Source organism: Diplotaxodon limnothrissa, linkage group LG8, assembly GCF_057381915.1.
Source record: "Diplotaxodon limnothrissa isolate DT_005_m linkage group LG8, D_limnothrissa_male_GT1.1, whole genome shotgun sequence".
Taxonomy (NCBI): Eukaryota; Metazoa; Chordata; class Actinopteri; order Cichliformes; family Cichlidae; genus Diplotaxodon; species Diplotaxodon limnothrissa.
In genome coordinates this window covers 27,424,810-27,437,642 of record NC_140603.1, presented here as the reverse complement: position 1 = coordinate 27,437,642, position 12,833 = coordinate 27,424,810, and the positions used below count along the sequence as shown (strand labels likewise).

Genomic DNA, 12,833 nt, shown 5'->3' with positions numbered 1-12,833 from the left:
ACAATGGGAGTAGTTCAGTATACGCAGAGCTCTACATGCAAACTGTATTTGGAGGGAAACGTGAGGACAGAGACATTCTGACAGCTCGTCTTTTTTCAGATTTGATCTAAAATATAAAAAATTAGTGGTGTTCTGAAATCGTACATTCAGTAATATTGTGCATTTTTGTTATTAGGTTGGGCTCTTTTGTAAATACCCCCAATAGACGGCTGTTTACTGGAAATGATTACAGTGCCAAGCTTTTTAATGAAGTCATCGGCATTCACAAATTAGTGTCTGTACAATAAGAGGTACGCTTTTATTGTAAAAGATCCACAACTGTGCTTATAAAAAGTCCAGACTTCATTTAAATTCGGCTGACCACCTGTTCAAAATCATCTCTTTCCTGCAGACACGTTACAAGTGCTTGTACGTACACCGCATCAATTTCTTCATTGACTTTAAATTTTCCTGAGAGCAAACATCATCTTCTGTATCACTGCTGATGAGCGCTGGGTTATCAGGCAACAACACAGGGACCACACAGCAATTTTCAGGGGAGGAAAGTGCAGAGTTCATGGTGATGCAACCAGACGCATGGTTCTCATTTATTTTTCCAACATTTACAGCTTTGTGCTGCCTGAATTCCCAGCCCAGGGTCACACTGTACAAATTGACATTGTGTGCCCTCTCACAGCACACTGAAGAGACAGGAGATTTTTCTTCACCACCTGCAACTGGCTTCCTGTAATTTTGTCCTCTTCAAACTGAAATTGAAGTTGCAGGATGGACATTTCTGCACAGAATAGGAGATTTAACACATCACTGATGCACAAATGCAAGTGATCAGAACAGAATTTCCATGGTGTGATCTAAAAATGGCAGCAACTGAAGGTCCACATGTGCACAAAGAAACTGCCTTTAAGTGGAGATAGAAGCAAATTTAAATAAAAACATCTTGCTCTAAACCAATAAATGCACAAACACATAACACGGTCTTTAGGTGTCGAACTTTCATTCATCTTTTTTTTTTTAATCGTTACATCACTGTCCCAGTGTGTACATAACATACAAGACCTTTATGTAATAAATGTCAGACTGCAAGGGTGAGTGAATTGGTGAAGGTGAAAAAGTGCAAGAGCTGAAGGAAAGGTGGGTGAGGAGGAGCGGATAGAGATGTGGGCAGACAGCCACAGCAGCGTGACTTGGTGCTATTGATCAGACAAGGTCAAACAGAGGGGAGAGCAGTTAGCTCATTGTTGATTAGCAGTGATAGGCTAACACCACAGCATCCCCTTGGCTGCCCTATTCTGTGTATTTACTGCTGCTCCTGCAGGGCAGCTAAAAGTGGGGCTGGGCTGATAGATGGCCAAAACTGTAGTGAAGAGCCAACAACTGTCTGCCAGAGGATTTATATGCCAATTAATGCTGTGAGATCATTGGCTTGTTATCGTTCATTGAAATTAAACAAAATAACGTTGAAGAAAGGGGTGAAATACCGATTCTGAATCGGTGGCTCGCGTTGCTTCTGTTCGCAATCTCTTTTTTTTTGTCTTTTTTTTTTTCATTCTTTTTTTACCTCGTCTTCTTCCTCCCCCCCATTTCCTATCTAGTGCTGACTTTCCCCTCTCTCTTCTCTCTCCCGCCGTTGTTGTCATGCCAACTTCCCAGGAGACGGTGTTGTCATGGATACCGAGCGGCAGGGCAGATCAGCTGATGTCTGGTGTCATTCAGGCATGTGCACAAATCGGCCTCCTGTATGTGCGCTCGTTCCCTCCCTTCTTTGCAGTGAGCTCCCGCTCTCCTCATACCTCTCAACCAAACACAAACTAGAGCTGCAGTGTGACCACATATACTTTATTTACACACTCAGTTCAATAGTCTACATAGGGCTGTGTAGTGCGTGGTGTTTTTCTTGACCAGTTGTCTCCAATAACTCAAAAGCATTGAACACAAGAAGTGCCAGCTTATGCACTCCCAAGATCAGGATATGATGAAAAATAAATTGTAATAATACTGTAAATTTGTGCATCTGCAGCTTGAATGCCCTTGCATTTTTGCAACATGGATGGCTATGGAGCTTAAGTTATTATATTCATTTAATCACAGAGCACCCACCCTTTCCATCGTAATTGGGCTTCTGGGATGTGTTATATAACCAATTATTTGATCCCCAAAGAATAAACTGGGAAAACCTGCTGTTCACATTTTGTCCTCTTGACATCCGTGGTCCATATATATATATATATATATATATATATATATATATATATATATATATATATATATATATATCTATATCTATATCTATATCTATATAGATATATATATATATATCTATATATATATCTCAAGTTTTCAGAAAATTTTTGGAAGATAATAAATCTAGGAAGGTGTTCATATTTACTTTTAATTGATTAACTATTGAAACATCTATAACATGAAGTGTAAGAGTGAAGGTTCCACTCACAGTTTCACATTTCTTGCAATATTCCATATCCTAAAGATAATCGGTTATTATTAACAAACAAGACAACAAAGAGGAGAACATGAAATATTATGAAATAACTGGGATTCATCACATCTTTAAAAAGGCTCAAAAGTTGTACAGTCGTGTAGTCTACATAACAACTGCACTGAAAATCCTACAGTGTAATCGTCAATGCAGATCCAGAGCGTGTAGCGCCCAAATTGGAGGGCAGGACTAAAATATGTCCACATCTCCAAGTTTTGTTAAATATGTAACGGGATGACAGACGAGTCATTGAGCAGATGGCGGGGCAGATGATGAATGGCTCTAACAGATTCCATATTCTGGTTAAACTGATTTGGGGGAATCAAGACAGAGAAAAAAATGAGACAAGGAAGCGAATCTGAATGTATCATTACCCAACTCATTAGAACACAGACTGTCGTTCCAATCAATTAAGCCTTTAATATAAATGTAAATGTAATCGGCTCTTTGTAATTAACTGTGGGTGGATTGCTATACAGAGAGGCATGGCTTTAGGCTTTAATTCACGGTGATTACGTGAAGTGTTTGTTTCTGAAATCACGGGCATCATGTTGAGGCTAAATAAGCTAGCTGGTTGATTTGCCGCCGGTCAAAACCTGTCTCTGCTTGTCTGCCTGTGATGGGGAGTTTGTCTCGGCATTGCTCTCTGGTGATGGTTATTAGTGTAGCTGACTGGCTGCCCTCTGGCTATTTCCTCAACATTCACTGCCTTCAGTTCAACTTGGAAAGACAAAGAAAAATGGCTAAAACCTAGGGGAGATGACAAAGGAGACAAAGGAAAGCGAGGCTAAATAGAGGGTGGATATAGGATAAAGGGAAAAGTAATGGGAAGTTAATGAGAAATGAAGCTCAGGTCTTCTTTTTTCTCCTGAAAAGTGTTTGTCTGTAAATATATTGGATTCTTCCTGCAGCTTTGTAGACCTGTGAAGCAGACAATCCAGCTGAAAAACAGTCTCCTTTTAACCCAGCTGCTTTAGTTCGGGGGGCTCTAATTGGAAAAATTAGACTGGCCCTTTGGGAGGCTAATCTATAAAGCATTACTCTAGATGCTGATGACGTTCTCCACCAGAAGAAATCCCGTACACCAGTTGACACCAGAGACGGATACTGACTGATATTTGTCCGAGTAATTCATCACATCTTGTCGATAAATCACCAATTTGCCTTAGTGTAATAGTAATGATCTTTTCTTATTTATTCTGAGAAAATTCAAAAAGGGGTTTTTCATGATTCAAACAGAGTATTTCTTTTCTTTTCTTCCATATACCATATACCCTGTATATGCATCCTTTTCGGGGACACATAAAAACAGGAACAAGCAGCAATATTTTGTACAATCCTATCATAAATGAAAAGTAAGGGGGGAAAGTATGTTTAGCCTACACAATTTCTGCTAGAAGATCGAGCGGCTAATAGTTTCCTTTGAAATGAAGAAAACACAATGTTTAAAGAATAAAAGTACATGCCCAGCCTTGTCCCACTGTTGAAATTAACAGGATAAAGACGTGCATATTGGAAAAAGACAAGACTAACGGAAGAAGATCATTAACATATACTGGCCTCTTCCTCAGACAGTTTGCTTCATATTGATATGATGGCATCACACAGTTTCTGCAGATTTGTTGGCGAAACATCCACCATGCGAATCTCCCATTCAAACACTCTCTGGGACTGAGATCTGGTGACTGATGGGCAGATTTGAGTGGGTTAAACTTGCTGTTCAAGAAACCAGTTTTAGATCATGGATGGAAGCGGCCATCAAAGTAGGGCTGCAACAAACAATTATTTTGATAGTCGACTAGTCACTGATTATTTTTGCGATTAGTCGACTAATCATTTCAAGCATCCATTGGACATAAAATGTACAGCTTATTGCACCCGCAGCATCTGCTCTTATATAACTATCATTAGCATACAGCTTTAAGTGTTTAAGGTATGTGCTAACTAAAAATAAAGGCAAGATGATAGTTTATTAAATTTTAATGAAATTTGCAGATTGTTTTGGTGAAGTTTAATAAACTCAGCCGTCTGCACCTTGCTATCTAAAATATAACAGCCAAACAATAACATTTTTAAGTTATCTAAGTGACTTATATATCATGTTTAACCTGAGTAGCGAAAGACGGCGGTGGGTTTGAAAACGATTTGCCGGGAGTCCGGTGTTCTCATGGGCTCTAGCGAGCCTTAAACCCCGCTTAGCTATCGAGCTGGTGGGTAACAGACGTCTCCGAAAACGTCGGAGCGCTTTTGAAAATATGTGGTGTCTTGATAAACTGAGCAGATATTTGAAGTTTACACAGCTACATTCTCGCCTGAAAATATGTTAAACGTTTATTTTGTGACCCAGAAAGAATAATAAGAGTAATATTAAAACTAACTAGCTGCCGCCATTGTTGGAAACTGAGCAGGGCCGCGCTATGAATTCTGGGACACAGCTTCTTCTTCTTCAGGGTTTAACGGCAGCTGGCATCCTTGTACATGCAGTGCTGCCATCTTCTGTTTCAGTCCTTTCTCTCTCTATTTGTGTATCTCAGGTGACAGGGCTGAGCGTGTCCCCCGGGAAGGACCAGCTGGTTGTGTTCCACACCAAGGACAGCAGGGATCTCGTGGTGTGCCTGCAGGGTATGGTGCCTGCCAATGAGAGCCGCATCGGGGAGCTAGTTGGCACCCTGCTTAGCCATTTCAAGAGGTAAGCAGTGAGGGAAACAAGTAGTAGTCAGAGGAAGGGCAACAGGCACTGGTGAAAGCAGAGTCACCTGTTTATGTGCCTAAATATGATATGTTAAAATGTCCCGAAAAATGTTAGCTGTTCTGATTTAAAGACTTGTGGGTGACATGAGGTGAAGGTAGCTCATTTCTTCTATTTACTGTGTAGAGAAAACTGCTTCCAGTTAATAATCAGCATATTGTCCCCACTTAAACCTTGTGCGGCTCTCATTTGAGGTAATTTCCCGCATAGCTGCAGGAGCAATGTGCTTCCTAAATTGAGAAAATAATAAAATTGGCTCAATTGAATTTCTAGAACATTATGTCAAATCCAGTCACACTGGCTCATATGTGTGGTACTGGCTGATGTGACCTGTGGTTGCAGGATTATGAGGCAGTTAGACGACGCAGCAGCAGCTGTCCCCACTTAAACCCTAATGTTCACTTAATAAGGACTCAGAGCACGCTTCAGGACAGGATATTAATTCGTACATCATTTGTTGTTTTCCTGTTCAGCTGAGAAAGGCAGATGGATAATTGGGATAAAATGTTTGTTAATTCTTTCTAAAGCTATTGTTTCGTTTCTACGTGGTTTTGTGTCCGCTTTAGGTCAAAAATGTGAAATGAACAAAAGTCAGTATGGATGCGCCAATCAGATGTTTTGATAGGACATCAGGCTAATCCTGATTAAAAAGCTGGATTGGTTCTTGCTGACAGCTGTCCAGTCTGTTCAGTTTAATTCTCGGTTGGTCTCTGTTCACTACGCCACGCGTCAGCATCATTGCATTGCTGAGGGAAAGATGTAACGTACGTAACATGGAGGAATCTTATCAGTTATGAGATATTTCACTTTTTTTGTAAATCTTCAGTTTTTTAACTTAACTGCAATCTCTGATCCAGTGAGCTGACATTACTGAGGAAGAACTACGCTATTTTAGATTTATGTCGCCATTTCAATGTTATTTCGCTTCACCTGTCTCTTGTATGCAAGGATGTTCATTCACAGTGAGACTGGGAGCAGGGAAAAGACAAACGCAGTAAAGATCGACACACTAATGTGAAATGAAACTACTGTGCAAATGCAAACCCTGTTCTGAAAAAGTTGGGTTCTTTAAAATGAAAATAAAAATAGAATGCTCATCTAATAAATCAACTTTTATTCACATCAGAGGACATAGAAAACATATCAAATGTTTAAAATGAAGAAAAATATTGACTCATTTCAAATTTGATGACAGCAGCGTGGGAGAGGACCGAGTTTATCACTGTAGTATCTTCTCTTCTTTAATAACAACCTGTAAACATCTGGGAACTGAGGGGACCAGCTGAAGGATTTTTGGAGAGGATTGTGGACTGCAGACAGGGCAGTTAAGCACCCACACTCTTCTACTGTGAAGCCATGCTGCTGTAATAGATGCAGTATGTAGTTTGCTTAAATGCAGGCTTTGCTTAAATATGCAAAGCCTTTCCTGAACAAGTCATCGTCAGGATGGGAGCACACGTTCCTTTAAAACCTGTAGATAATGTACCCCCATACCATCAGACATGTTGGCTTTTTAGTAAACTTTGATAGAAACCTGCTCCTCTTTAATCCAAAGGTTGCATGTCCATGTTTTTGAAAAAGACTTTTGGCCCAGAGAAGATGTGTTTTTGGATCGTGTTCACTTATTGCTTCTACTTCTTTAATACAGCTTTAACCTGCATTTTTGGTTGATTCTCTGAACTGTGAGTTCTGGAAGTGTTCCTGAGCCCACGCAGTGGTTTTTCTTTGAATACTCATGCATATTTTTAATGCAGTGCCACCTGAGGGCCGAAAGATCTCAGGCATCAGAGATCTTCAGGCCCTTTCAAACTAAAAATCTAAAGCTTTTGAAGATATTGTGTACTGTAGATAAAATCTGGGCCAAATTAAATATGTGGATCTATCCACTGTGGGGACCCCTTGCAAATAATCGAGCAGCCGAATGAGGTTATAAAAATTTCTTTAGTTCAGTAAATCTATATTTATTTGTTACAATTTTTTGATAAAGTTACACAAAACGATTTCCCATCTGTTCTTCACAGTGAGAAATATACTGTAGCTTGTTTTAGAAGCAGGCATCCAGTTAAGTCTGGGCATCTTTATTATTCAATCTTTTCAATTTGTGTCACCAGAAAGAAAGTTTTTTTTTTTACCTTCTAAACTTAAAACAAATATAGTGGAGAAATTCCATGTATCCATCTTCTTCTGCTTATTCAGTTCAGGGTTGTGGGAGTTGGGAAAAATTGTGTATTTAAATTCAGTTGACTGGTAATCATAGATTTTTATTTGTTTTTTCAGCTCAATAGTGTCACCAAAGTCTACAGCTGTGGACATCAGACATGCAGGTGATCGGTCCATCTTTTATTGACGGCATAAAAAAGTTTAACTTCGCTGTGTGAAACGTGGTGTGGATCAGAAAATGGACAAAAACAGTCAGAGTGTGTCTAAACGTGCAGTTCTTCTATAATTGCTGTTTTGTGCTCCACCTGCAGTATTACGTATTGAAGTTAGGGAAAATTTCATCATGTCTTCAAATATAAATAAAACATTTTATCCACATCCAGTCGTCAGTCCAACAACTGGCGTATTTATTGAGGGGAGGTGTGTGAACAGTCCTCTTTCATCCAAGCAGCACACACTCGCTGGTTATGGAAAAGATTACAAAGTCATCTATATGGGATTATTTTTTAAACGGACAAAACCAGCTGCCCAGGGACTTGGCTGCAGCATTCAGATAAAAGATGCATCAAGCAAAGAAAACCACTAAGGAGATTGCTAAAACGGCCTCTTCTTCTATATCTTCTTTTGCTTCTTTTGGCTTCTCCCTTTAGGGGTTACCACAATGGATCATCTGCCTCCATCTCTTCCTACCCTAGCAACCTCTTCTGTCAGACCAGCCCTCTGCATGTCCTCTTTCACTTCATCTATCCTTCTCTGTTATCTTCCTCTTTTCCTCCTGCCTGGCAGCTCCATCTCCAACATCCTTTGTCCAGTCTAGTCACTATTCCTCCTCTGTACATGTCCAAACCTCAGCCACCAGCCTTGCCCCTCTAACTTTGTCTCTAAACTGCTCAACCTGAGCTGTCCCTCTGCTATACTCATTAATAATCTTGTCCATTCTGGTCTGAACAAAACTCTTAGCCTCTTCACCTCTGCCACCTCCAGCTCCACCTCCTGTCTTTTTGTCAGTACTATAGTTTCCAAACCATACATCATAGCGGGTCTCACTATCATCTTGTGATGTTACACATCACCCCTGATGCTCGTCTCATACTACAATACATACTGTCTTAACCCGGCTTCTACAACTCCCTATAAGCTTTTTCCTCTGCCTTTGCAACCTCTCTGTCTGCTGTATGCTTTGCTTCCCAGTGCTCCTTCTATTTACCTAGAAAACAGAAGCTTTTTTTCTTCTTCTTGTGTTTGCTAGTGCGCACAAAGATTGGACACTGAAGCACTGGCTAAAGGTCATGTGGTCTGAGTCTAGATTTCAATTATTCCACAGTGGTGCAGAAAAGAGGTACATGAAGTTTATCAGTCATCCACGTCATCGTAGTTTAAGGATTTTGGAAAGAAAAGGATCTGGACTTCTTTAAATCGGATGGTAAGGTGGGGCTAGGCTTCACAGTGGGTTCACCTGAAACCTTGGCTGATTGTGACCCACACCCGTTTTCACACCTTGGCTCGTGTGACTAGGTAGAGGATCCATAGGGGGTCCATTACTCTCTTGGGGACACCCGCATAGGGCTTAAAATCTGTGACTCTCCACCAGTTGCTCTTAGAATTGATGAAGCTTCTCGGATAAGAGGTGAAACGTCTTCAAAGAAACTTAAAGAAGTCCAGACGCTTTTCTTTCCAAGCTCCTTAGACCACATGAAGTGATGCACCCATCGTGTCTAGTGTGGGTGCTGATCTGATCTGCTCAAGATTCAGTTGGGACACAACAAGATTCAGCAATGTTGTGTACCCAAAACTGTGGTCAGCAGACTACCCGAATATACGTAATGAGCTGGAAACGACATGGAAATATTCCAGGATTCAGTGAAAGCGTGTTGAGTGTGAGAAATAATCTTGACGCTCGCCGCAAACCTCAACTTCAATCAGCGTCGGTGGGATGTGTGCCGCTTTATGCAGCGGTTTGACTTTCCCAACATCGATACAAGATCTCAGTGAAAAATGAATCCAACTCTGGATGGAAATCAATATGGTGACATGAGCTTGGCATAAGCTTATTGAAACAATGTATGTGTGCCATCATCAGCACTAAAGAGGGTCGAGTGAACTATTACAGTGTTTTTTTTTTAATTTTTTTGTTTTTTAGTTGCTTGGCAGTGTGTTTAGTATTTTCACATGAGTTGAACTTTGCGTTTTCATGGTAGAAGAAGATGTCAATGTCTAAGCTATGCAAATCCAAAATAAATGACTCAGTCTTAAAATAAACTCAGTAAGCTGCTAAATGACTGCTTAAGATCAAACCAGTGACACAATGTAGTTTGTTGATAGCTGACCTTTTCGTTAATTTGATATACCCATACATTAATGTTTTGATAAGGCGTGTTTTTAAGTCACTGACACTGATTATTATTATTCCTGACCCGTCTACAGTATAGTCTGCTACATGCATTGAGTTCTCTGTTCATGTTTGTGTCTCATTGTGTCTGTGGTTGTAAGAGAGAGACAGGGCGGTGCATATAGTATTGCTTGCAGACAGATGTGCCTGCATCTGCTCATCTTGGTGTTTAATGTGTTTGCAGCGTTGCCTGTGTGTGTGTCCTTCATCATTGCCGTTTGATGGTGTTACCTTGTTCCATTGTGGAGCCCATTTCCCCGTAGGTGTCGGGCTGTTAAGAACCTCCAGTGGGCCTCGCGTAATGACCCTGTATGTGCTTCACATTCAGGCTCATCCATCATTGTGAAACAGTGACAGAACAAAGGGAACACCAGCATGTGCAAATAATGTGTACGTGTTCGTGATTGTGCCTTTGTTCTTAGTAGATTTGTGTGTTGTGTTTGTGGAGGATTTCCCGAGAAGCAGTGTACATGCGATTGCGCTCATGCTTGTGTACTGTAGGATCTTCTGCATCCAGTGTCCTGCTGCTGCAGCTCCCTGTAGATGCGGCTTTAACCTTTATCTCTCCTTCAGCATGCTGCACAGTGTCCATAACAGCATACTGGAAGAAGGGCAGCTTAAATCAGCAACAAAGCAACACTTTATCCTCCTCAAAGTGACATCGAGGCCAAAACAGAATGACACCGCCAAAGGGAATAAATCCTCTTCTGTCATGGCTGTAGTCGGATACTTGAGTTTCCGTGTGGTGCCATTTCTTTTTGACAGTTTGCAAATCTGCTTGACATTAATCTGTTTGATATTTTCTGTTATTATTTATTTATTTATTTATTTTGCTGAGAAATGAAAGTATTTTTCATAATGTCAAGCACAAACTTATCAATACCAAGTTCCTTCAAGCTGGAGTGATTCAGAGATTTCGACTCCGCATACATAAGAAGATAACCCTCTTCCTCTTATCAGCCGTGATGCACCACTTGTCTGAAGAAATTCCAAAATATTTCAGTCTTATTTTGCATAAAAAGGAGGAGGAGGGATTAGATTCCCTTGCCTCCAGCCTTTCTTCTTTCTTTCTTCCTCTGCGTATCCTTTTTTGCTCTTCTTTCTTCTTCCTATTTTTGACTATCCCTATTGTCCTGATCTCAGTCTCTCCTGAACCCCTTAGGCCCCCCCTCCACTTGCTCATCTCTCTCTCTCTCTCTGACTCTTTCTCAATCTTTCCTTTTTCCTCCTCTGGCTCCCCCCCTCTTCATTTCTGGAGAAGAGGCAATGAAATATTTAAGGCTGTGCTGCTGTTGAGGCCTATATTTAGACAAGACAGAGCCACCCCCTTTTTTCTCTGTCTTTCCCTTGTGTGCGTGTGTGCTCCTGTGTGTGTGTGTGTTGACATGCGCACCATGCAGCAGTGATTGCAGCACACCCACAAATCCTCTGCTAGGATAGGAGTAGACACGCTGCATCTGTCACACATTAAAATCAAGGACAGAGTCAAAGAACCCAAAAGACCTCATATATATGTTCCAGCCTCTCTCACTGATTACTATACATCCTCTAATAGTAACAGGGTGGAATCAGGTCTATATCATAAACTGTATATACCATAACACAGTACATTAGTTTGTGAAGTCTTATTTCTTGTTCACCCCACGAAGAATATATCAAAGGACCAGCTATCAATAATGCAAAGAGAAACTATGGTTTCATTAGGACCAGTCTGCAGTGTGGTGTCAATAGACGCATATCAGAAATGCTCTGCCGCTGGCAATAAATGCCAAAGGTAAAGATTATCTGCCACCACAAGAAACGGCTGAATGTTTGCAAGTGTCTTTTTACCCTAAAATGTCTTTGAAGAGGACTTATTTTGCTTGTCCTTATTTTTTATCTTATATATTGTGTCAGTGTTTATATTAAACACGGTAGAAGTTTCAAATTATGAGGTCATAGTGTCTACAAATAATCTGTGTAAGCTAAAAACCTACTGAACTACTGCCCCAAGGAGCAGTATAAGATGAGAAGGGATTATTTTGAACTGTGATTCATGCAAAGCTTCTCTACTAGAGTCTAAGAATAAATATGTGAAGTATAAGGTAAAGCATTAACCAGCACAGAGAAAAAGATGGCAGAGGTATGGCAGTAATTCTCGTTTTCTCACTAGTATTGCTTAAGACCTCAGTCACACAAGTTTAAAGACCAATCAGCAACCATCTGGTAACCACCAGTCACTGGAAATAAATGTGTATTCCATGATTGGTTGATGAGTGGTTGGTGGGAGCTGCTAGTGGTTGTAAAGAGGTATGAGGACCTCCAAGCCTCCTTATGATTGCTTTAGTTGCTAGCAGGTTGGCGAGGTCATCAGTAGATTGCACAAAAGACAGCAAATCTGCTGGAAACACTCACAGGCTGCTTGCTGAGCTTTACTGAAACTGACAAAAACCAGTTTTGAAATGTGCCAGCAGCACTGGTAAAGCACAACTTTTTCTTTGAAGACAAATGTCCCCCTAACCCTTGTTTTTTGGCTTTGTCTTCCAATATCAGACCCACCATGAATTGCAGGCCATGTTAAAGAACACCATTTCTCCTAACAGGGTGAGGTCTTTGTTAACTCATCATCATGAACAAGAGACTTGCACACTTTTAAAATGTGCACAATAAACCATGACTTGATAATAAATATGAGATTTACTTCGTGCTGTATTCTGTTTAAATGTGTTGCAGTTTATATCTCACTCAGTGCCACATCTCAGGCTTCCATGTTGACTCGCACTTTTCCTCACTGAGAGACAAAATGTAAAAATAACTTTGTAATGAATTATTCATCCTCGTCTTCAATTCTCATAGGTGATAAGCTCCAGGTGGTAGATAAATAAAATTCAATATATATATGCCAAAAAAAAAAAAGGGTTGGGATTTTTTTTTTTTTTTTTTTTGACATTTGAAAGTGGCACTCGGTGGGTTTTACGCCATGTTGATGTTGTTCTGAATGTATTATTAGAAACTTCTTGGCACGTCTTCCCCTCCTAACTCACCGCTGATTCTTTTAAATC

The 12,833-nt window shown here is 40.4% G+C and overlaps 1 protein-coding gene across 1 annotated transcript in view; it reads left to right on the top strand.

Moving 5' to 3' along the window:
* Window positions 1–12,833, top strand: part of myo1d (myosin 1D) — a 132,954-nt gene that overhangs the window by 87,167 nt on the left and 32,954 nt on the right. Inside the window, exon 21 of the mRNA XM_085361587.1 lies at window positions 5,029–5,183. Coding sequence (XP_085217713.1) covers window positions 5,029–5,183 — 155 coding nt within the window. The remainder of the gene's footprint in view (window positions 1–5,028; window positions 5,184–12,833) is intronic.